A 25,967-nucleotide genomic window follows, 5' to 3' on the forward strand; every position below is an offset into this window, starting at 1 on the left:
AATAATGTCTGACAGATTTGAAGCTCTTAAAAATGTATTTAAATATTTTAATCAGATTTTTTTTTACAGTATCAGGAGTGATCAGGGCTTCCTGTTTTTCTTTCTTTTTTTTTAAATCAGTCTTTTAAAATGGTCCAAATCTTATGAGTGCTGTGAATCTTTTGACCTCTTTCATAGAAAAAAAAATATATATATGATCTTATAATTTTTAATTAGTATTTAAATTATTTTTTTATTTAAATAAAAAAAATGTTTTAAACAAAAATGCCATTTTTAGAAAAAAACTTATTAAATGGTTTGAGTCACTACTTGCAAATACGAGTATTGGCTGATCCACGCCGTTGTTAGAAATCTGATCACTTTAAATTTCAGAATAATGTTATTAAATCCGTGTGTAGCCTAAACAGAACTTAAACAGCTTTTAGAAATGTGAACACGTAAATCCCTAAGAGGCACTGGAGCTGATGTCACCACATTACTGTGCTGAGTACTGGCAGAAAGCAGAACGTTCTATACATTCCAAAAAAGCTACTGGACTGAACTTAGTAGGGTTTTTCCCTCACTCCCACTTCTTTTTTGCATTTCCTTCACAGATCTTTTAGAGGGGAAGAGAATAAAAGTCGCACATACTAATTCTACATTCTAATTATTTAGCCTAAAATTTTTACTTATTTTGGTGAATAAGGGGTGATCACAGATCAATAATTAACAATAAAAGTAAATAAGTCACAAGCCATTTATTGAAAATGCACATACTGGATAGAGAAGGCCTCTCGTTCCACTGATGACCTTCATGCTAAGTTATTGCTTCTTTTTCATGGCACAAAAAATAGTAATACAAGTTTTTGCCATGCAAACTCACTACCGACAAGCTTTTACAAAACAATAAGCAGATGCTTATATGCAAATACAGGTACTACACTATATATGTGTATCGCTGAAAGTGAAGGTTAAAAAAATATACAAAATAATGCTCAATAAAAAAGAACATCCTCATAGAACACCATCACAGAGTGATACACAGGGGCTTAAACATGCACGAAATCACAAACACACAGTCCTTCAGGTTTATGCAGTGCTTCAGTTTACAAGATTAACAAACACAAAGAAAAAATGGGCTGCATTCTCAGAATGCTGTGCAAATAACGTTCATCAGCTCCCAAAGCCGTTTCTGCACCCGTCCTCCTTCCCTCTCTTCTGAACAATTTTCTGAACTCGACTCGAGTCGTAACCACAATGAGGCCGTGGCCTACTGTTTGCTTTTTCCACTCCCAAGGAACGGTCACAGACGTCTCAATCCACTATAGTATTAACAATATCCCGCGTTCTCATCATTACAAGTGCTGTTGTTTGCCCACTTAATGCCCAGAGCAATGTAAATTTACAGAGGTTTTAACACACAGTGCCCTTTAATTTAGAGTTGCTCTAATTTAAGCAAGGAAAGCTAACACATCTATAGTAATGGTTGACGATTTAACTGACGACGTGATGAATAGATGACTGCTGTCTTGGCAAGGCGGCAGCGGCAGATTGATGATTACCGCATTTGAAAGGTCTTAAAAGGCCCCTGAACAGCAGATTACAGTAAGAAGACAGTAGAAGTGTAAAGTGGAGGGAATTCTTCCTCTTAATTTAAGTTTTAGTGGAACCGGCTGACCTTGGACTCTCTGGAATCATTCAAAGTGTCCTCCAGGAAAGATCATAATCTTCCTCCACCGTGTAAAAACAGAGCACTATGAGGAAACAGGTGAACAGCAGTCAGCAGCAGGGCACAGCTCGGCACGCAGTCACGGTGATGCATTACATTCTTGCTTAGCTTAAGTAGTGTTGATGGAATGTAGGTTTAAGGGGTGCCAGTCTTAAAGTTTCCTCTAAAAAAAACAGCATGACTGCAAACATCCCAAGATCACAAAGTCCCTTTGGTGTCTGTAGGTACGGCTAAAAAGGCTTACTTTATCGAGAGCCTCTGGGTTGTGGGTGGGGTTCAGAAAAGCTGCTCTGTCCCAAAACACACATACCAACCTACTCTACACTTTTAGCGCTATTTAGTACACTGCACAGTACCTACAACTACTTAACTCTACTCGTTGCTTTTCTACTTTTGTTATTTCTTTCAGTACCTCGGCTTACCCCTGAAATTAAAAGAGAACTCCAGTGAGATTGAAAAAAAAAAAAGAAATCTCTGAGCGCCACCGTCTTAAATTTAAGTGCAAAAATGAATTCCTTGGAAATGCATAAATGCCAACTGTTGCTAAAATGCAAAGAACCAACTAAAACTACATGAACATGGCTCAAAAAGTTTTACAATTCATCCTCGACGGTTGACTCTGTTACTTCTTAACTTAAATTTAAGATGGCGGTGCCCAGAGATTTACCTACGCTATGGGATGTAAACTTCTTGCGCACTTTTAAAGTTCTAAATGCCTCATTTTAAATGTCAAAGTTCTCTATATTCTACCAATGAAGTGTGGAGCTACTTTGAGCCTGGATAACGGTGAAAAAAGTGATTTATCTGCAGGCACAAGACATAACCAGTCTCCCTCATTCTAAAGCCTGTTTGGACAAAGTGCACAAAATACTGGATCTCAGAAGCTGCAGGAGAACAAAGGTGGGCTATTTAACAAAGTTAAGTACTTTTTATCACGTTTTAATACACCTAAAATCCATTTTAAAAACTCCTTTTAAAAGAGATCTGGCTGCTTAGTGATGCTGCACAGGCAGTCAGGTGTTTTTTTTTTTTTTTTTTACATGTTCTTTGAGAATTTACTCTTTGAATATTGCAAAGATGCAGCCATGCAGAGTCAAGTTGAGTAGTGTAGGTACCATGCAGTGGAAGAGCAGCACCATTTTAATGCAGCAGAGTACAGCCCTCTACCACCAAGCCTGATTAACTAGCAGTGTTTTTAAAGAGTGACACGAATACTCGCTCCGAAATCACTCCCCGAATACATGTTCTCTGTTATATTGTTATATTATCAGCCTCCTGCCTGTCACATGCACCTGCACATTTGGCATGAGCATGCTCCCAATCAGTCAATCAGTCAGCCATTATAAACAATTGAAATGTGTGTGAATGTGAGACAAGTACAGAAAAAAAGATATCAGTTAGAAAATACACATCTAAGATACATATTGTTTGTTAGCATACTGCTCAACCATGCAACCAGACAATGACAACGAATACTACATGATAGTCTGGCTGTCTGGTCAGGTGCTGATTTATTTGTTTTTTTCTTCTTTTCTGTGAGTCTGATCAACTCTCAGGTGACTGAAACACCTTGTGTCCGTTATTAGAAGTGAAAGAAAAAAAAAGAGCACCAGCTTATTCTTCTGGTTATTGTATAATATGTTTGAGAAACACTACGAAAGAAAACAGTCTCTGTTTATTTACAGTACCGTGTCAGTCAGTAACTTCTCATTGAAGAAAAAGAGGACATACCGTAACACAAAAACGGTATTACATGTACACACAGTATGGATTTATACGAGTGTGTATGTAGAGACACAGGTAGATCTGTCCAAAAATAAAAAAATAAAAATAAGAACACGCTCCGATAGCGGAGGAGCTCCCCAGTGTTTGGGGAGGTAGCTTAAATCCATATAGCATGAGCCTCTTTGAAAGGTGCTGACCATTACTGCGGTCATCAGTTCTGTTCCAGCTGTACGTACACACCACACACACACAAACTCACACACACACTCAGTCACTCATACACACCCACACATACATACATACACACTTCTAATGAGCCAATTCCAACACCGTGCGTGTCCTTCATCATTCCGTGTATTTTTCACTATGAGGAAAAAAAACAGTCACTGTGACGAGGAAAAGGGGAGAAAATAAAAGTCGCAGAGACGTTGATGCAGATGTTGCTCTGCTGTATCTCAAACACACAAAGGGAAGACACGAAGGTTATAAGTGTTAAGTGGGCGACTGTTTGAGTAAAGTGGAGTAGAGTGGAGTGAAGATGAAGTGTTCCTCTACCTCAGCAGGACTGAGGAATGGTTTTTCATTAAGATACATAAGGGTTGCGATATGGGCAATATGGGCGATATGGGGGCCCCAGCAAATACAGACTGCCAGCTTTCGGGAGACGGCAGACTCAGGGCCCGGCTGATGCAGCACGACCGGCTCCGCACTCTTCTAGATGGACTTGGAGGAGTCCTGCTTGCTGATGAGGACCTCGAGCAGACGTAGCTTGGCTTTGATGCGTTTATACTCCTTGTACTCGTCCATCATGGGCAAGCGGTCCTCCTTCTGTACGTTCCTGTGGTGAAAACAGTCAGTTAACAGCAGGTCTACTTTAAGTGGCTTCATCGCATCATCACTTCAGCTGCTCTACTGTTTACCTCACTGTAAGAGCATCATTCGTCTCCAATAAACACGCTACTGGGGCTCTGTCCAGAAGCTGGATCAGGGCTAAGCCATTATCTTACTAATCTACTGCTGACGCGGTCTACCCTGGAGCTCAAGGCTGATGTATGTCTACGTGGGATTGTTTGTACTGAAACAAAGCCGCCAACACCCTGAGACAATTCTGTTGGTGCTGGAGAAACCTGCTGACTTGGTTTCTCACTTAAGAATCCCTGATTTGGCTAGATTAAAGCATTTTAGGCCATCTGTACTACATACATACCTAAATTATTTTTTATGGCTGAAACATAAATCGCCCAATCTGCAGCTTAAATTAAATCCTGTTCCTTTGAGAAAACACTGAGAAAGGTCTACACATAAATTAATCACGGTTCATTTTAATTATTTCGGCAAGTGATTTTTAATGCCATTGTCAGCAAACTATTTCTGTCTGCCAAATACTCTGTACACATATGATATGTAACCTACCTTCCATTCTGTTGGTAGAATTCGTCCTCAAACTCACGAATGGTCCTCCGCAGCTTCTTCTTTTCCGCTCTGGCTTTCCACAGCTGCTCCAGGAGTTCTGGCCTGTGGTACACAAAAGAGGATACAACTTATGATCACATCTTGAGGCAGATAATTAATAACTACAATTCCAAATCAGAAAAAGTGTGATTTTTTATGTTCTGACGCCTTAAAAGCATGTGTTGCTCTAAAATCTCAACATACTTTTTCTGAATTAATGCTGCATTATAAATGTGAACTGACACAACCCCATATCTTGACAGACCCTGGATCTTTAGAATTGACACTGATAACAGTGTTTGGTCTTTGATCGTGATTTTTCTTTGGATTACTGGTTGGTCTGACCATAATACACATTTCTACTGGTAAACCAGGGTGCTGGCGGTTTGTCGAAAAAACACGCAGACTACAGTCCAATACACTCACTTCTGAACTTTAAAAGAGCTAGTGCTGCAGTTAGCACAAACAACTTATACTGCTTTAGCATCTGTGCTGAAGAAAAACTTCACTGAAACTCCTTTATAAAGCTGTACTTTTGTTCCACCCCCAGGAAATATTATTTAGTGTAAAAATGTGCAAACCCTTTTCAATCTTTCCTTGAAGAACCTTATTTTCTTGTACCTGTACCAGCTTTGTATTATCCTTACTTTAAATATATTGTTAGATTGTATAATTCATCATTTTATAAATCAGCTGCTTCCAAAGGGAAACCTGAAGGAAGTTGTGAGACATTAGGGAAGGAACCGTGTCTTACTGAGCAGGAATCGACATGACCTGTTGCCCACAAAGCAGTGTAAGTCAGGTTGGCAGGTGAGGCCAAAGTGTGAGCGGTAGTGCAATGTAAGGATAAGCAGGTGACCGCGCTGTGTGTGCTACCTAAACCAGTCTGCTGGACTCAGGTGGAGCAGTCCATTTAGTCCATTTCCTTCTAAAGGGATTACTGCCTTATCCAGCCTGAGACTTTGAGGTCAGTGACTTACAGACGACAGGCCTGTGCCAAGTGCTTTAAATAGTCCGTCATATGATTTGTGCGTGAGGGGATTGCAGCTCCCGCCTCATAAACTGCTGGCCGCTGGAGTGGGGCTACTTGCGTACAAAGCATGTACTCGAGGTGGACTGGCATGCAGAGCTGATGCTAAGCTGCTTTAAAAAACAATACTGGAGACTTGCACTGATCATTAATGATTTTGTAAAAAGTCAGAATGCAGTTTAGCTGATTAATGACTACTGTTTACCCGAGGGTATTAAGGCTAAAGATTGTGAGTGAAGTGCAGGTCAGTGTGGTTCATCACACTTACATGGAGGAGGCATTGGAGCTGGAAAGACGTAGATCAAGAGTTAGCTTGCCCGAGCTCTCCTCCATCTTGGGTCTCAGGATGCTCTCCAGCTGTTGGGAGCTGGGCTGTGCGGCCGGGTCCAGGGCGATGATGACCTCTGACCCATCACACTGCAATCCTCTAATCTCTTGATCTACTCCTCCATCCTCTTCCTCCTCCTCCTCCTCCTTGATCTCATCACAGAAGTGGGCCGTCTCGCCTTCGATGATGGGCTGCAGGGTCTGATTGCGTCTCTTACTGGATGGGGATGCCTGTACAGAGACGGAGAGAGAGAGAGAGAGAGAGAGAGGAAGGGAGGGGGGGAGGTTATTCTGGTGCTTAAAGGCCCCAAGGCAGCTCACGTGAGACTGCAGCTACAGCAGGTTATATACTCTCGCTGGCACTTTCTATTTTTATGTTGGAAAATCATCAGAACTTTTACCTACATACTCAGCAAGACAACAGCTGCTTTTTTAATCACCAGTAAATAGAGAACATGGCCAAACGATGTTCAATCTGTCTCTGTTGACGCAGTCTGACAACATAGCACTAAATAAAACAACATTAATCTGTCAGAACTGATGAGAGTATGTGTTTCAAAGTAGGGAAAGAAACTTACGATGATGGGTGTGATGCTGACGCGAGTGAGCATCTGTTTCACCAGCCGGTATCGATCATACAATGGCTTGACTATCAGACGCTCCTCACGTGTTACCTGTAAAAATGCATGAAATAAAAAGCAACAACAACCAATTAGTAACTTACTCCAGCACAACTTTGCCTTTAAGATGATAATGTCTTAAATAATGCGACATAATGAAAGAGCTAAAATTACTTTTTTTTTTTTTTTTTTTTTTTAGAGGTGTGGTGGTTCTATTGCTCACACACTAAACTAGCCTTTGCTTTGCTTGCTTAACTACAGATCAATCTAATATCCAACAGCTCAGTAAAGCCACTCTTCTGATTAAATTACATAAGAGCTAATTATACAAACTTCTGAGAAATCAAAGTGAAGCCACTTGTGCCGCTGTGACAATCCAGTTAGTTAACAATACAATACATCAATACAGTTGGTTAAAAGTTAGCTAAACATCTAAACACCTCAACACAGCTGAACTGTGGTTCAGCTACCTGAGACTCAAATCACACATGCTAAGAACATAAATGGACTGTTTAAAGGTGTATTTATTAGACCGTTTCATTCAGGTTTGTCTGCATTCTTTTCTTTCAAACTCATTTAACAATGTTGTACTTAGTACAACCCATCCCTAGAATCCTTTATAAAGTGTGCCTAATTTTGGGCTATGCCCTTTTACAGACAAATCGTTTTTGACTTAAATAGACCATCATTTTTGTATGTTGATTAAGGCACTACACTGATACTAAAAGATGTGAGACACAGACAGAAAGAAAAGGAAGGAATGAAATGAGAAAGGACGAAAGAAAAAGAGAAATAAATAAGACACTTACAGGACGGCCATGAAGTCCCTCATAGTAAAGCAGGTTCTTTTGTAGCATGGTCTTCTCACAGGCCAGCTGTTCCTTAGTCATTTTCTATACAGAGAACCAGAGAAATTACCACAAAACCCTATTCCACATAATGCACCAGACACATATCTCTACTTCTGCACATGTAACTGCTTAATGGCAAAGACATATTATGCTTAACAAGTGATTATTAAATGGACACACATATGAAAATTACTGTTGATGACAATATTATATCATCGCTGTCCAACAACAGCAACTTTACAAAAGGGAGATAAAAATAGTCAGATGTATTAGTATAGTCAAAAATGCAGCTACTTGTTTTTGTTGTATATGTAAACTATTTAATTTTTTTTATATTACATTCCTTTTATGATTGCAAATTCATTTTACCAAATTTTACTTTATTAACTTTTATATGTTTGAGATTTCATTAAGTCATTATAGCATAAAGGAGCACTTAGACTATATTTAGAGTGATTCTTATATATTGTTATAATTTCTCACATGTAATGATACTAAATGGCCATTAGCTTGCACTTACTGTTAGCTTTGTTAGAATAATGGGTGATTAGTATAGCTGGGAAGAAGCAGAACAAATTCATTGTGAATATGTGATATATGAAGAAATGTGCTGGCACTCACTCTGATATCTTCAGGCCAGCAGTCCTCCTCTCGCTTGGTTTGGATACGTAGCTGGATGAGTTCGAGGGTCTCTTCGCTGGTGGGTCGTAGCCCCCTCGGCTCAGCCTCTTTCTCGGCATGGCCCTCAGAAGCCGGATGCTCTAGCGTGGAGCCAAAGCTTTTGGGCAGAGTGTTGCTGCGCGGCCGTGTCTGTGGAGTTAGTTCGCTCTCGGCCTTGTGTTTGGCATCTGCGCCAGAACACACACACAAAGAGACAGAGAGAGAAAAGAGAGAGAATCAGACGGGTGAGTGATGTTAGAAGTCATGAGACTGAGTGAATGCTGCCGGGGTACAGAAGTGTAGAAGTCAAACACAAGTTCTGTAAAACAGCTACACAAAAAAAGCAATTTCCTTACAATTTATTAAAACCACCACACTCTGTGTCAGTTGGCACTGCCGTTACTGACTTAGTTACAATAAAGGGCACTTGAATACTTGAAAAAAAAAATCTGACAAAAAGGTCAAAAAGACATGATGGCTAGTTATAGCGCATCATTGGGGGTTCAGAGCCCCAAAATCCCACCCCCTTAAAAAACAGATAGGACAAAAAAGCAAAAAAACAATTTAAAAAAAAGAAAAAGAAGCTTTATTAACATTGGACTAAAGAAACTGTGACACACGGCTGAAAGTAGAAAGCTTCTACAAGGCCATGGTCAGAAACACAACCAAGAAAAGAGCAAAGAAGAGAAGGGCAAAAAAAAAGGCAAGGTCTCAGGTCTACTTACTGCTGTTTGAATGTACTTACAGAAGTAGGGTGCCTGTCTAGAGGCATTGAGGGGGCGTGACAGTGTTAAATGGGGTGTGTTCGGGGCGGAGGAGTGACGTCTGTGTGACTGAAGCACCGCCTGGTGCCTCAAGGACCCTTTGGGTAAGAGGTGCTGTCGTCCTGCCGATGGGGGTCGTCCATAGGGGGGTTTAGTTAAAGAGAGAGAGAAACTTATTCGGCAGTGCACCTCTGACGGGGCGTCAAATGGAAATGGATAATGGAAAGGGTGGGGGCCAATCACAATGGACCAACACATGTGCGAGCGGGTGGGTCCCGTGTGAGATGGAGCAGTGATGGGGAGGCGACTCCGCTCTGTCTGAGGACCACAGGGGCCACTGACAGCACACTACTGCTAATCATCAACCCGAGTACCAACCCGAGACCCAGCAACCCTTGCTTTTAACACACACACACACACACACACACACACATACACACACACACTTACTCACTCACGCTTACCTTTAAGCTGCTTGCGGATTTTGGTGAGGTCAGTCATCCACTTCAGGACCTTGGGATTAGCTGCCTTGTCAGCATGAGACGGCTGCAAATGCAAGACGTTAATAAAAAGTTAAATACTGAATTCATTAATTAAGGGGCATGTCCCAGTCCTTGGTACATATAGCGTTTACAAGTATCATATGACTTATAAGACGGTCCAAGCTTATTTTGGCAAGGTTGAATAGTCTGAACTCTTTTCTCTATGTAGTATATAGAAATCTTTTCCATTAAAAATTCAGCTTAAACTGCACAAAAAACAGTGATCAGAAATAATTTCTGAGTTACATGTCTTCCATTTTATGCTAAGCCCATCTTAATCAGAAAAAATGCTTAATATTATATTCATATCAGTTTATTTGCACCATCACCACTGTGCACACAACTCATCAATCTTTTGTGTTACTTAAATTATACTTAAAATTAGGGTAAATTATGAAACAACAAGATTATCTTTTCTATGTCATGCTACAGGAATATTGAGATCTTCAACACATATCCTAAGCCTGTTAACTGCTGTTAACACCAACCCCCTACTGTAGAACATAATAAGGAGAATACCAACCATATAGTTCCTGTCTTTCTCAAACTGCTCCTCGAACTGCTTGATCTTCTTTTTGAGGTTCTGGAGTTTCTTGGTGAGCTGCTGAGAGACCGTGTCTCCCTTTACACTCTCTTTGGAACTGAATGAGGCCCTGCGAGGTCTGGAGAGGAATGGGAAAGAAGAATACATTTAAGTAACTGGACAATTCGCTCATTCTAATATGTATATTAGAGTGAATTATTAGAATTATTAGTACATTATAAGTGATTTTGTGAATTATTTATTTATTTACGTGTGCATCTGAACACATAAAGTGTATTTACATAAAGAGTGAAGCTCATCTACATATCATACTAATGCCACAAGCTGTCCACAAGTTTACGCCTAAATACAGATGATTTTCCTAACTGTATCTTTTTTGTGAGGCAGGTCAGTGAATGATGTCTTTACCTCCCGCAGGACAGTGCTTTGGTGGGGGAGGTGGCATCAGAGTCCTGCTGCAAGAAGCGCTGGCTGTGGCCAAAGTCCAGGAAGCGCCTGGCCAACAACGGCTGAGCATCCTCCTCCAGAGGCAGCGGCAGCATGCGGCCTGCCAGCGGAGACAGCTGTGCCTCTCCGGACTCACTCTCCTCTTGCCATGACATGAACACTGGCACAGGGTCTACAGCAGAGAGAAGCGAGCAATGTCATCAAAACAAAATGCTCATCACACAAACACAAATTTCCTGGACTGCACCCAGAGACCAAGGCACTAAGGAACGGCTAGGACACAAAGCCCCAGGTCAGGGAGTCGGGACAAAGAAGAGTATGGGGAGCCACTGCATTAGGGCGAGTGAAGGGTGTTTAGTGAGCGAGAGAGATGGGCATTAAGGGCAAGGACAACACAATGAGGACCAAGGGAGTCAGCTGGAAAACAGAGCGTCCACTGAGAGAGAGCTATAGCTGACAAAACAACCATAACAATGTCCTTTTGGTGTTATTTACATAAGCATAAAATCCTACCTATTGTATTACAGTACTGATTTACTGATCAAACTGATGTTTGATGATGTATTTATCAAAATATTAAAACAGCATGGTTAGGATATGCTGAGCTCCTAAAACATCTACACCAGAAAACATAATTCTTGCATCTGTTCTAATTAAATATAAAGTTTTTTTTACAAGCCAAAACGAATAAATAATAAATAATGTGTTTAAGTGTGTAAAACGTCTGCACAGTACTTATTTTATCAGCTACAACAGGAAGTAAATCTTACCATTGGTTAACTAGGGTAGCTAGCAATGCTGAAACAGCTAAAATCTCTGAATATTTGTTCATTTACTTTGTGAGATGTTCATACTAAAGCTGTTTGTTATATAAAATAAAACATACAGCTGTGGAAAAAAATAAGAGACCACTTAAAATGATGAGTTTCTTTGATTTTACCAAATTGAAAACCTCTGGAATATAATCAAGAGGAAGATGGATGATCACAAGCCATCAAACTGAGCTGAACTGCTTGACTGTCAAAGTTACCTAAAAGCAGTGTGTAAGACTGGTGGAGAAGAACATGCCAGAACGCAATAAAAAACAGGATTATTCCACCAAATATTGATTTCTGTACTCTTAAAACTTCATAAATATGAACTTATTTCCTTTGCATTCTTTTTTTTTGCAAATAAATGCTTTAAATGACAATATTTTTAATTGGAATTTGGAAGAAATGTCTGTAATTTACAGAATAAAACAACAATGTTCATTTTACTCAAGTATATAACTGTAAATAGCAAAATCAGAGAAACTGATTCAGAAACTGAAGTGGACATTTAAGTTTTTCCAGAGCTGTATGTGGGTGAAGCATGATGGTGAAATTAAATTGATCTAATCAGGAACTGAGAAAGTGAGCTATTTTTCTCTAAATCAGTGCCAGCAGAGGGCTTCAGCAGCCAGTGCTACAGGAGTGGACAGTCTGCTGCTGCTGCTGCTGTGTGGGACTGGGCGCAGTGGAGCATGTTAACCCTGTCACGTTGGCCTGCAGGGAGAACCAGAGCTAGATTCTCTTCCAGAGCCAGAGAGGCCCCCAGAGCTTCCGTGAATAGAGAGAATGTACTGGCCTGCAGCCCACCACTGTGGAAACTTAGCCGCTCTACTTAACAGTTTCCATGTATGAGTGGGGCAATTCATCAGCCGAAGGTTGATGTGTTTGCAGAGGGCAGACTGAAACCAGTGGGAGACCACAGTACTAATTGGGTGCGAGAGAAGCGAGGGGGGGTCGCAGGTTAGTGGTGATCTCAGAGGGGTGATTAACACAGCTCATTATGACTGAGAGAGAGAGAGGGAGAAAGGAGAAGATGAAGAGGAGAGTGGCTGTGGAGCTATTACTTACCGCGCCCTTCCCTCTGCAGGTGCATACATGTGAAGTCTATGAGGGGGATAGTGTTGGGGCATGATGCTGACCAGGCATGGGTGAGGGGACAGAGACAGAAAGAAGAAAAAGAAGAAGAAGAAAGAGAGAGAGAGAGAGAGAGAGATAGCACAGAAGACGTGAGCTTTTCGTCTCGCCATTCATCCAAATTAGGCAACAAAAACAAGCACACATACACATACGTATGTAATGATATGCAGATATGCTTAAAAGGAAATGAGTTATGAAAACTAAACCTGTACCCATTTTTATAGGAGACTTTTGTTTGAAAAATATTATACAGAACATCAAAATTGATTTTAAAATAACTGTCAAAAGCTTAAAAAATATGTTTAATTAAAATTAATTTGGCTGAAGAAACACATTCAGTCTTACTAATATGAGTTTAGTGCGAAAGAAATATAGTTTTCTCGAAAGAAATATATAAAAAAATTGAAATAACACCTACAAAGACCCATACTTAACATGTAGTGACCAATATCCCAGGCACAATATCCTGCACAAAGTAATTTAATGGGATTTATTTATTGACTACTATTTTTTTTAATGTAATAAACAGATTAACCATTGAATAAAATGTTTTAATAGTACATTGAAACATTCTTCTATATTATTTATCATATCTTCCTTTTGCTGTAATTAGTATAAGTAATTACAATACAATAAATGATGATTTAATCATTTCTTACAGGTAAAAAAGGGTGAATGAAATATTATGGTAACATGGTTTTTACAATGTTAATATCAATCAAAGCACACATTTGAATTTAAATGAGTAATTAATGCAATAACTTTACTTTACAATACATACTTTTTAAATGAATGATATCTATAATCTTATAACAAATATTAATTTCTGAACTAAACATTTTGAAACCGTCTGGTGTTTAGTTTACAATATTTACAAATTAGCTGTAAAAATAGTGAAATGATTTTAAGCTTTTGAATAGAAAAGAGTGTAGGCATGCTTTGCCTTTGTGCAATTGGAATATGACTGAAAACAGATCCATTAAAATCGATTTGCCTCATTAGGCTCATTAACCTTTCATTAATAGTTGATCTATTAAATCTATCCACCTGTTTACAGTTGTGCTGTCAAGGACACAAGGTCACTACCTTATCTACAGGCTGAGTACATGCACACACACACATACACACGCATTCAAAATTGTGTGACCATGTGTAAACGGAAACGTGTCTTGTGACAGGTTTCTCTCTGCTGGGCATGAATCTGCAGATGTGCTGTGTTTGCAGTGAACTCTGCCCGTTTTCCATAAAGGGAATTTCCTTTAGGCCAAATCATCAGCTTATCCAAAACAGGACTTCAGGCACAGTCATAATTATAGCCATGAGCGACTAAGTACTAAATAGACAGGCTGAATTACCTTCCCACTCTCCATCAGTGAAGACGGAGCTGAGCTGGAGGTGTCGGGGGCTGGCTTCCTGGCTGGGCTGCTCGGGGGTCTCTGTGTTAGCATTCAGATCATACATATCTGGAGCAGACTCCTAAACATACGAGAGAGTCAAAGCAAGATTATTGATAAAGCACGGTATATTTCACATACTAGGTTTGTTTTATTGAATATAATCACAGTAATTACATATATAATTCAAGCAGTATTTAAATAGTAGAAAATAGAGAGAATAATGGGGAAAGCCCCAGAATACAGAGCAAGCAGTATGTGTAAAGATATTTACTCACAGAGCTGGTTACATCAGTCTGGTCCATGCACTCGCTCTCTGGATAGGTTTCTTGTCTGTGTGAAATAAGCGTATGGATACAAAATGCTTGTAAACAATAATGGTTTTAATAATGGCTATAAAAAGTGTGCTTTTATTAAAAGCCTGTTTTCTGGGCTACTTGTCTCTACATATAATAATAGGCTAATATACATATATAAATGAAATAAGTGTATAATAAACATTATACATTAACATAAACATTTAATTTTAAAGCTAATATTGTTTATTCAAATGACCTTGGATGATTTAGTGTGAAAATACTATGCAATTACAGTGCTATGAAAAGATTTTATTGTGCTCAAAATATATTTAATATTTAATCAATCACACCATCCCACATTTTTCCAGACGCGCACAATTTGCAGTTCACAAGAGACCAATGTGGCTGCAGGTTTTTATTATCAATTGTTTAAGAACCAACTGAGAAAAGTGAAATCAGGTGTGCTGTGGCCTGTTTGGAATGAAACCCTGCCGCCAAGAGCCTTTAACGGATAAGACTGGCTACCCCTGACTTACTCCCTATAAAGACCTTACCAAAGTTATACACTTGGAGATTTTGGAGCTTAGCTGCCTCTAAACAAAGCCAGACTTCCTCAGAGAAAAAAAAAACTAAATCCAAGGCCAAGTGCAGTGCCAGCGTTTTATGTCGATAATGCTTCAATGCTTCTAAACGCTAACCTTGAAGTTGTGATATTGTTCTCAGCATCTACCAGAGCCTCTGGGTCAAGGTCCATGCTGGAGCTTTCCTTTTCAGCAAGGTTGCTGGGCTGGGGACCTTGAAAAGCCTGTGGGGAAACAGAAGAGAGGACTTTATTTATTTGTACAAACACAACATGTAAATGTGTCATTTTCTGAAAGCTTAAGCAGGAGCAAGAATAAAATGCTTGGGTGACTTTATGGAGGTTTGGTCAAACAATAGGTACAGAGCAGACAGAGGTCAGAGCAAACTGTTCTTATAGTACTTTAGATATGGGGAAGATGAGGGGGGGGGGGGGGGGACTCAGCAAGAGCTTTGCCAGCTCTCAAGGTCTAGTGCTGATTAGAATGTTCTGGTGGCAAGACGGCCTGGGTGTGTGGTGTGGTGTTGCTATGCAGATGCTGCTGTCATTCCTTGGGGCGATCTATTAAAAGAGGGTGACCCATTTCAGGGATGTGAAGACCTGGAGGTAAGCCACAAGGTTTAATGATGGTGTACAGCGTGGAAGGAAACAGCTTGCCTTTCCCTGCTGAAAACAGTGTGCAGTCTGTTTACCTTACAGAATAGGCCTTGTTTTTACTTACTGGAGGTCAGCACAAGGAACAACTGCTTGGTTGTGTATAGAGACAAAGCTAAGCCTTGCTGATAGAGAACACGACCGGTACTGGGGGGACATTGTGGCTACTGTGCATTAGTGCTTGATACCGGAGGCTCTCGTTTCACAGACATAAACGTCATGGTTTTTGTACTGGCGTGAAAGAGCTTTACTAAGCACAAAGGATTTCTACCACCAACACTTTTTTCACCCTGCTAACAAACCTCACTGTCTTCAGCAGACTCATCTGCCTCTGTAGCACACACAGAGTCAGCTTCAGTTTGATCTTCATGCTCTTCTGACCTCGTCATCTTCTCATCAGCTCCATTTCTTTGGGGAAAAAAAACAAAACAAAAACAGATAAATGTAACATCCTTCTGAAGCGTTTCTGTATCGGTTTGTTCATTTACATTACAGGATTAGGCTAAAACTCTTATCTAAAGCATCTATATTGTGTGGGATGAGTATGAAACACTTACCCCTGGTCCAGTTGGCAGGAGGATCCCTGGCTCTCATAGCTGCTGAGGCCCTGGTCTATGGAGCTCTGCAGATCCAGTAAATGCTGCTCTACTGCAGCCCGGATGGTCCTCTGGAGGATACTGTAGAGACAGAGAGCCATCATCATAAGAGAGGAAAAGCACACACATATTAGGCTATGTTTCATGAAACTATCATATCAGGGCATATTTTAATACTCAGGCTACAACATATGGTGTTCATTTTTTAGAGATGCATGACCCATTTACACATGCACAAGAAGGAAGACTGACCTCTAAGATAAGATGTCCTCATAATGAGATGGTACATGTTTATTTCTGAGAAATATGTCCTACATGCAGCGTTGAAAGCGAAATGTTTGTACAAAAATTCTATTGGTCCAACTGCTCTCTGGTCTCAGCACCCAGATCCAAATAACGTCACAAATGAAAGTTAATTGTGGTATCTAGGCCAGAGCAGAATTGGGCCATGACTTGTTTACTATCTGGGGTTAATCATCCAAGATATGTTTGGTGTCTAAAGACTGTGTCTTGTCCTAACAACAAGCAACACGAGCAAGTTCAAACTTCAAAACCAAAACACCCCTATTATACTGATTATAATGAATGAATCTGTTTAAAACAAACAAATGAATACAGTTTCCAAACATTTTAGGTAGAAATAACGATTTGTTTTTAGCTTTGAGACACAGGTACTATTTTAATTGTGTTATGAAGTCACTGCCAATTCTCAGCCTCTAGCTTTGTCTCCCTCTTCACACGATGCTCTCAATACTGTAAAAATGAAGTTCAGCATATGACTGGCAAAGAGCCACAGCTCAACATGCTTGCAGGAGAATGCTAACTGCATGTCTCAAACTAATAACTGATGGAGAAGATGAACAGACTTTAATGTCTACAGAGCAGACATGCACTAAACGCTCTACAATGTGAACTGATACAAAATCTGATCTTTTTTTTGGTATGAAGTTTGAAGTGTTAATGGGAACAACAAAAGGCTATATCTCTATGAACAGGGAGAAACCAAAATAGTCTTAACTTCCATTTTATTTAGAATATCTCCGGGAAAGCTTACACTTGAAGGAGACCTGCACAAGCGCAGTAGTCAAAACAAGCTGAAAACTCTGATTACTGATGTATTTTTATTATTCATACATTTTTAGATTTATTAGATTTAAACTGTGTTCAAATTATATGACAACCTACAGTTCTGAATATTTTGATCTCTCCTCATTAATCTGAGATTTGTTTGACTAAAAACAACTGACCGGCAGCTTTGCAAAGATGGCTGCTGAGTGAGCAGACTTTTCTATAAGGAGTTTAGTAGTATTGCCCCACTTAAAGCACTGAATGTATGTACAAACCTGAAACTTAATGATAGGTTGCTATACTAATGCTTTTTTTTTTTGTGACCTTCTTTTGTATTTTTTTGGTAAAAATGCTGCCTTAAGCTCTTGACTTTTCTCTGCCTGACAATGAAGGTATTTTGGGGCTCACCACACTTTCACTAAAGTTCACAGCCAACTCGCTGGATCTTGCACTGCCCATTTAGGGCAGTGGACAGCACAGCTGCGACACGAGGCACGGACCTGGATATGGACCAGACACGAGTCCTCTCAGTCTCTCTTGCTTTGTGTGGAACATGCAATCCCCAGTGTGACCTGCCAGCCTCACACATAAACATCCAACTGGGCCATACGCAGCTGCTGGGTCATGCCTCCACCAGCACCGTATGCCAACAGCCCCACAGCACAAATCTTTACTCATCTCTCAAAAGAGTAGGCTTTGTCTGTCTGTTATGTTGTAGCGATCACTAAATACCTGGGGTTAGGCCAACATGGCCGGTAGCCTCCCACATACTCATGTATCACTGTTCCATCCTAGAATCGGGTCTATGAGCTTTGCTTTAAGCTACACTGTATGCTGCAGACATACACCAGATAAGAGATTAATGCGCTGCCTGTCCGCCTGTCCTGATGGTACAGTCCAGCTGAGATAGTAATACCCTCCCTGCTGTGATGGTGCAATAACTGCAGTATCCTTTTTGGAAAACCATTAATCACTGCATAGACTCTGCTGTACAATGTTCTGTTTTGTTGCTATGCAAACAGCTTAAACCTCATACAGCACAACCAACACCCATTCAAATAAACACTCTGTACATTTAATTATAGTATTATCTACTCACCATATTTTATGCACAGCAACTTCCTTGTTAAAGTAGTCCTGCTATTGTTCTGAGCCATTTTATTGTGACCTTGTCCTGATATCGAGGTCAAATTACACAATTGTGTAATTGCAGTCCTAACACTTGGTCATGTCTTTTCCCATCTGCAAGACTAAACAGTTCCAACTGATCTGGGATATGGTCTTTAATCTCATTTATTCAGCTTCTTCATGTCTTCAAACCGCGTTGCAGGAATGCTGAATTCCTGCTACACTCAAATCTCTAAAACTATGTTTACATTAAAAGATTTATTAATCATTTTTGGGTGATTTGGGGGTGAATCAAGGTCAGTTTTAGCAGAGAACCGCATGAAATAAATGTATCAACACTGAAAACAAACCTGATATTTGAGTGCATATTACTGTATTTCTGAATATGAAAATGTGTTGTGACATTGAGCTACTGCACTATAATATCAGAGCTTCATTAAAAATGCAATTGTAAACTTACAGAAATATAGTTGCATGCAAAAGTATGTGCAGTGTAAATAAGTGAAAAATCTTCACCAGGGAACAAACATGAATCATTTTTTATGTTCATTAAAGAGCACTAATTATATATATAAAAAAACAACAATATTTACAATTGTATTATATATTTTTTATCAATATTAATTATATCATAGAACCTTGGCTTGTGCCACAATCTGTGCAAAATATTATTTTAAATAGAGGATTTGTGAACCAGGACTGCACAAAACTTATATAATTGAATATAATTAAAAAAAAAAAATCTCCACAATGCTTATTCAAACAATCTGCATTTTGCAGTTCTCCTGCTTTATAATATACATAATTTCCATGTTGGTGCATCCCTCATTTTAATAATGTAGCTTCTTATAAAAAGATTAATGCAAATCTATTAGAATGGGCACCATATGCACATTAATACGTCTAATGGTGTACATTTGACAAATGTCAAAACTGCAGCAAATGGGTAAAATTGAGCATATTCCACAGTAAGATAAATATCTCTCAAAGCACATTATAATGACCTCTGACATTCTTATAAAACCCAGCAGTTTCACATGACCCATGACCCAGGGTTGCACTGGATGCAGTAAGAAAAACAGAATGAATGATGAATGTACACTTACTCTGCAGATCCTGGAAGAATGCTGATGGAGGAGATGTGTGAGCTGCGAAAAAGAAGAGGAAAAGAAAGGAGATGTTAGGACAATGCCACACTACACTGCCTTCACATATCTGTGTACGTGTGTAGGGAGTAGAACCTTGACCTTATGTAGCACCAGTTCTTTACCCAGCCTTAATATATAACACCCTGGTAGGGTGGAGAGTGCAGGTGAAGACACTGAATCCACCACATTCATGATTCTTTACATCATTCTGCAAACTTACACTAGCCCAGCAGGGGCAGGCTACTCCTTACTCAGGATATTGTGTCCTTCTCGGTTTCATGTATACGCAAGTGTCAGAGTGGACACTGAACAGATCAGGCAGAGAGTGTCTGAGAGGAAGTGTAGGGGGTACGGGTGAGTCAGCAGTCCACCCCATCCTATAAACATGGTTTGGCATGTGAAGAACGCCGCTTACATAACGGAGCTGCTGTTAGCGCCTGGATCGGGTTGAGGGGTCCCACTGGGGGGAAAAAAACAAGGCCCTCAAAGACGCGACAGGAGCTCTAAAACTAGCCACTGTGTGACACTGTGACTGCAAATTCCTGCAGCCTTACAAATAAACACTTATGTATAGGCACTGCAGAATCATATGTTTCAGGTCAGTTAAGATTTAATCAGGGGGGTGTTGTGGGGACTTTTTTGGGAGCATTTTGCTGCTTGTGCAAAAACATTAAAATTTCTCATAATTGATAATAGTATATACAGCTCTGGAAAAAAATAAGAGACCACTTCAGTTTCTGAATCAGTGTCTCTGATTTTTCTATTTATAGGTATATATTTGAGCAATATTTATAGTTTATTCTATAAACTACAGACAACATTTCTCACAACTTCCAAATAAAAAAATTGTCATTTACAGCATTAAAGCATTTTTGGCAGAAAATGTGATCATCTATCTTTCTCTTCATTATATTTCAGAGGTTTAATTTTAGTAAAATCAAAGAAACTCATAATTTCTATGGTCTCTCTCTTATTTTTTTCCAGAGTTTTAAGTAACTCCAGTTTAAAAAAAAAAACGTTTTTATAACTTGACTATTGAACTGTAAAAGTGATTTTTTTTGTTGTTTTTTTTTGTAAACTCAAAGACTTCAAACTGACAAAAAATGAGTCTTAAAAGGCTTTATCTCCCACTCTAAACAGCACAGTGCATGGTAATGATAGTGACAAGTGGCTTTGGCTAGAAGTGTCAAAACCAACAGACAAATGACTCACATAAATCACATCCACATACAATGCAAACATGACTCTATAACCAGTCCACTCACATCAACAATCAAACAAAGACACCATGTTAAAGGCCATTTCCCAACCAGAAACTAGAGATAAACCACACAGCCTCCAGCTAACAAGCGGAAGAGTGGGACTGTTACTTTCAATCTACGAATGGAAAAAGCAAGAAAAGAACCCACGTCCAGGTACTCAGAGCACAGAGTCCACAGGTGGGCGGCACAGGCTAGTGTGACGAAGTGTCTTAAAAAGAAAAGATCATTACAGATGGATAGCAACTGACTCAGACATGTTTATATATAGACTGCTGATAAAGACCAGTGTGGGCAAAGGTGATTTAAAACTGACACTACATAGATTTAATAACGTTCACCACTTTACCAACAAATAATAGTAAAGTAAAGTCTTTTGTTTTGAAGACAATTATGGCATCCAAATCTTAATGACTACTAGTTAAACTGAAGAACAAACTAAAGCCATGTTTTAATATATTTAGTAACTAGATATTCTTTTCACTGGTCTGGGCTACAGTGACACTCCTGTACTGCTTTCACTTTGGGATAATAATTGCTCAGTGAAACTTTTTGGAATAAATTTAGGGCTGGGATTTAGCTTTTTAATTGAAAATAGCCATACAAAACACATGATACTGAACCAAAGTATTACTGATCTGTAACTATTTTAAATCCAAGCTTAATACCCATTATGTATAGACTAGCTTTGAAAACATATTAAATTAAATGTGATAAATCTGAGGATCCTGTGTAAAGAGTCAAGGAGTCTTTTTGGGTGTAAATGAGGCTGCAAGCAGAACAATGCTGTTCATTGATCAGGAAACACTGGCTTTTGAATACATACGGCCTTGCTCTCTATGAAATAAAGAACTCAGTGTTCCAGTCCTTGTAGTCAAGGGCAAATCTACTCAGCTCAAGGCCTGTAAAGCCTGAAGTGAACTGAATTAATATTACATTGTATCATGTAATATTTTTATACATAACTGTAATTACACAACACAGTATATTTGAAGAAATAGATCAGATTTTTAAGTAGGTTTTCTGTTTACTACAGAAGCGATCTTTAACACTGTGTTAAAACACTTCATGATAATTAGACCAGCAGAATTGTTCTAATTTTTTTTATAATAAAAACTTTTTACATCAACTTCCCCTGAAAGTTAATCATTTTTTTTCCTTCTCTTGAAAAAGTTGACATTTTGAACACAAGTTTTACTTCGGACATCAACAACACGCATCCACATTTACAAATAAAATAAAAACATTTTTTTTTTGTTTATCATTTCTGTTAGTCCACTCAACATACCATTTTGCTGAAGATCACCATAAAAGAGCAGAGAGCTTTAAAATTACTTGACGATTATATGAATTAGGTACAAAACACTTTGTATATACACTGAAAAAAAAAGATATTTGAGCATTTGTATAGTATAATATGTACAGATTTGCCATTTTGTAAACAATCAGCAATATATAATCAGCAAAACATACAGTACTCTGATTCAATATTCTGATTTTGCTGTTACATTTACCTTAAAAGGGAACTACCAGTAATCTGCCATTTCATCATGAGAAGCTGTAAAAGGCTGAGTCAATAAGGATCAGGCAGAGCATGCTTCCTCTGACTGTGCACTTTTGTGTGTGGCAGAAAGCAGTCAGAGATCCAGAAGCTGGTAATGATTCAGCAATAGGTGTGTTTCTATTGCAGTAACTAAACAAACAAAGCTGTACTGAACAGGCATTCAATCCAACACACATACAGAAGATAATCACTTGAGTGTCATGTGCTCTATGCCCTAGAATAAAGCTATAATCATGACTATCTGCAATACTTTACAAGTACAGAAACGGTCATTAGACTGTCATTTGACATGCTGAGTAGCTAGACGGGTAGGCTATAGCATTATAGTATTTCATCAGCCCTGAATCTGACATCTGAAACCCTGAGCAAAAGAGAAATAACAGCAATGGCCTAGAGATGCAGAGAGGTATATGAAGGAGGAATAAATCAATCATTACACTCCAGAGAGTAGTGTCCTGAATGAGAAGCTCTCTTTTAAAATCCACACGAGTAGTTCAGCACGATTATGTAAGCCTGTTCTCCCCAGAGAACCCCAAGCTCCCCCCGCCTCACCAGCTCCTCCAGTACAATACCTGTGCAGAAGGATTTCACAAGCCATTTTCGGTGGTTTGGTAGTTTGTGCGGGTAAGCCGTTTTGGAAGCTGCTATCAGCCGGGCGTCCGGTTATCCGGACTGGGCGCTCTGCGGAGCTAGAGTCTGTATGAGCAGGTCAAAGAGCAAACACGGGCTACCGGCGCTCATCCTGCGGACTCCCGTCTGTGCTGGCTGCCTGTGTTTGGGGCTCGGCACTTCTCCTGGAAAAGTGCTGCAGTAAACAAGCAGGACCCCTCTCTCAAATACAGAGCGCTGTGACGCAGATCTGTCAGCAGCCCTCCAGGCCAATGGCCACACCTTAGGGGAGGGCTCTGCTCCATCCTCGTCCACTCACAGTGCACCCTCACACTGCAGAACTCCCACAGCCATGCAACAAAGCACCTGTCAGGCTGGCTCTTTTACATAACTTGCTCATCACCCAAGGATCTGCCTGGCACCTGAACACCATACATTTTTAAACCTTTACTAAAGCATGCTATGCTTGTGCTCCTGACATTTAGCCCCCTCCTCTCACTGTGGAAAACATTCATTATATTTTACATACATTAGAGGAAAACACGATAATACGCACTGGGTATGGAATATTCCATAACCGAACACCAGAGTAATGTACAGAAATCACATACAAATCATGTAAAACAACAAGATTTACATAGATACCTCTTTATCTAACCAGTGTTGTGTCATCAATCTGTCAACAACTATTAGTGTGAAACTCAATTCAGAACAAAAGTACATCACGGCTAAACCTACCGAAGCCAGCTATTAGCACTGTGGCTAGCCCGCTATTCTAGGCTTTATAATGCAAGATCACAGTAAACAATGGACATGATCCATGAAACATAAACAGCAAGGCTTACCCTATCAAACCAGTGCAGTCCTATTCATCTGTCCACAACCATCAGTGAGTTATCCAACTCAGTCCAACCAGTTGAAAAAGTTTGGACCAAGTCAACTGAACATAATACGGCCAAATACTGTCTACATTCTCAAATTAAGACATACTTAAATAGTTTAGGATCTCCTAGAATAATATCTGGCATGTGTGCCATCACTTTGTTTCTCATTTTTAGGCAATTAAAGTCTAAAAGGTCAAAACAAACTAGCCTTTTGCAAGCTTGCAGAATTAGGACTTGATGTACACCACAAGCAAAGGCTTTTATACTATTCAAAAATGATATCAAAATGAAATTATTGATCAAACCTAAGAAAAAAATGCTGTTTCAGAGAGTCAAATAAGTGGCATGTATGAAGCAGAGAAAACATCTAAAGAGATTGTTGAAACTACTAAAAACGTGTTAAGAACTTTCCAACACATTATTAGAACAGAGGGGAAACATTATTTTTTTGAAAAGACGTGGTTAAAACAAAATCTTGAATGATCATTTGGTAAAATCAAATAGTAGAAAAACAATGCAATAAATCAAGGATATATTTAAAAGTGAAAGTAAGAGCATTTCTACACGCACAATGTGAAGGGAAGGGAACTGAAAGGACTGGGACTAAACAGCCTTAAGAAAACCACTTATTAGTAATGCTAACCATTAAAAACAGCTTTAATTTGCAAAGGAGCATAAAGACTGGACACTGGAGCAATGGAAGAAGGTCATGTGGTCTGATGAGTTCAGATTTACCCTGTTCCAGAGTGATGAGCGTATCAGGGTAAGAAGAGAGGCGGCTGAAGTTTTAGCAATATCATCCAGCCTTAATTCCTCCTTAAACAAGTCACAATCCAGCCTTAATTCCTCCTTAAACAAGTCACAAGGTACCCGAGACAGATCACCCTGTCCTAAAAACGGACAACTGTATCCACAAAGAAACAGAATGGACAGTATAAATGCTTGCACTTTCAATGACACCCTTATCATTGCAACAGTAGCTTTGTTGTGATAAAGTGAACAAACTAGAAGGGTATAATCTTTGCTACCATAAAGGAAGAGAGATAAGAAAGACATTTGAGATTGTAACACTGTCCAAAGATCATACAATAAATATGTTTACTGACTGCGTTAGCTATGTAGGTCACATAGAACATATGATGAGGCATGTAGTTTCACAGGAGCACAAAGCTGGCCTCAGGCTGGTCTATGTAGAAAAGGGTGGAACTTGTAAAATGATAAGGTGTCTATATGGGTGTCCATATAGGCCAGAGGTAACAGAGACCATGTTTTGATGACCCGACATATAACCCAACACATGACCAGGTGGCTAAAACGCAAGCTGTCCATAACACTTCAACAGGTTGAAGCTTCTGTGGCACTTGTTTTGAGAGGGTCATCACATTGGCACAGATAAGAGAGGGAAGTTCACTCAGCAAGTACTTTCCACAGCCTAGTCATAAATCTAAACCCTTAGTTTACGATCTAAAGGAGGAGGAGCTTCTGCTACTGTATTTCAACTTTGTAGTAATAGGGCTGTAATCCTTGGAACAGCAGTGGCAGTGGTAAGGGAGTAAGGGTGAGTCGGTACCCGCTCCACCTCCCACGTACAGCCACCTCTTCAGAAACAGCTGTTCGCACATTCTGACAGCCGGGTCACAGCCAACAAAGTGTCTCAAGAACACCCGTCCATATCCCTCCGTTTATTTTGGGGACGGATGAAAAATACTTTCCATAGCAGGCGAAAGGGATATATAGTGGGGCTTAAATTTAGCTTTGAAGTGCAGTCGGCTTTTCACAGTCTGCTGGGCCACAAAGGTGGAGAACTGCTAGCACACAGACAAAAACAAGCTCTGAAACGCATTTACTGCCTCTGTGCAAGTAAAATTTGAAATATGGTTTCTAGAAAAACAACTTATATGTCATGGCAACACCAAAAGAGGATTAATAAGGGACTACTGAATATGTCGGGGGAAAAAAAGAACTATGCTATCTATTTATTTGTGTTGATATTATAAGAATAATTTGAATTTATAGTGAGGCAACTACCAGGAGAATTTGAACCTTTCATTGCCACTTTGGGCCGGAATGCTGCTGACTGCTCTGTGTAACTTTGGTGGAGCTACACAAGACCTCCGGTGAGAACTGCGTAATTCTGTGTAATCCAAGTCATATTTGAGAAAAAT

The 25,967-nt window shown here is 39.6% G+C and overlaps 1 protein-coding gene across 3 annotated transcripts in view; it reads right to left on the reverse strand.

Annotated features, from left to right (window-relative positions):
* Window positions 1-722: 722 nt before the first annotated feature.
* Window positions 723-25,967, reverse strand: part of fam13b (family with sequence similarity 13 member B) — a 51,785-nt gene continuing 26,540 nt past the window's right edge. Inside the window, exons 8-24 of one of the 3 annotated variants that reach the window (XM_015605098.3) lie at window positions 19,445-19,486; window positions 16,104-16,223; window positions 15,849-15,954; window positions 15,011-15,117; window positions 14,292-14,346; window positions 13,975-14,095; window positions 12,551-12,616; window positions 10,632-10,842; window positions 10,203-10,341; window positions 9,602-9,683; window positions 9,119-9,259; window positions 8,335-8,561; window positions 7,672-7,755; window positions 6,821-6,916; window positions 6,184-6,473; window positions 4,847-4,948; window positions 723-4,271 (exon numbers count right to left, since the gene is read on the reverse strand). In XM_015605098.3, the coding sequence (XP_015460584.3) occupies window positions 4,148-4,271; window positions 4,847-4,948; window positions 6,184-6,473; window positions 6,821-6,916; window positions 7,672-7,755; window positions 8,335-8,561; window positions 9,119-9,259; window positions 9,602-9,683; window positions 10,203-10,341; window positions 10,632-10,842; window positions 12,551-12,616; window positions 13,975-14,095; window positions 14,292-14,346; window positions 15,011-15,117; window positions 15,849-15,954; window positions 16,104-16,223; window positions 19,445-19,486 (2,113 nt within the window). In that variant the 3' untranslated portion in view covers window positions 723-4,147. The remainder of the gene's footprint in view (window positions 4,272-4,846; window positions 4,949-6,183; window positions 6,474-6,820; window positions 6,917-7,671; window positions 7,756-8,334; window positions 8,562-9,118; window positions 9,260-9,601; window positions 9,684-10,202; window positions 10,342-10,631; window positions 10,843-12,550; window positions 12,617-13,974; window positions 14,096-14,291; window positions 14,347-15,010; window positions 15,118-15,848; window positions 15,955-16,103; window positions 16,224-19,444; window positions 19,487-25,967) is intronic. The other 2 variants (XM_015605099.3, XM_007246406.4) reach the window with 2 other exon arrangements.

The sequence above is a fragment of the Astyanax mexicanus genome, chromosome 10 (assembly GCF_023375975.1).
Source record: "Astyanax mexicanus isolate ESR-SI-001 chromosome 10, AstMex3_surface, whole genome shotgun sequence".
Taxonomy (NCBI): Eukaryota; Metazoa; Chordata; class Actinopteri; order Characiformes; family Acestrorhamphidae; genus Astyanax; species Astyanax mexicanus.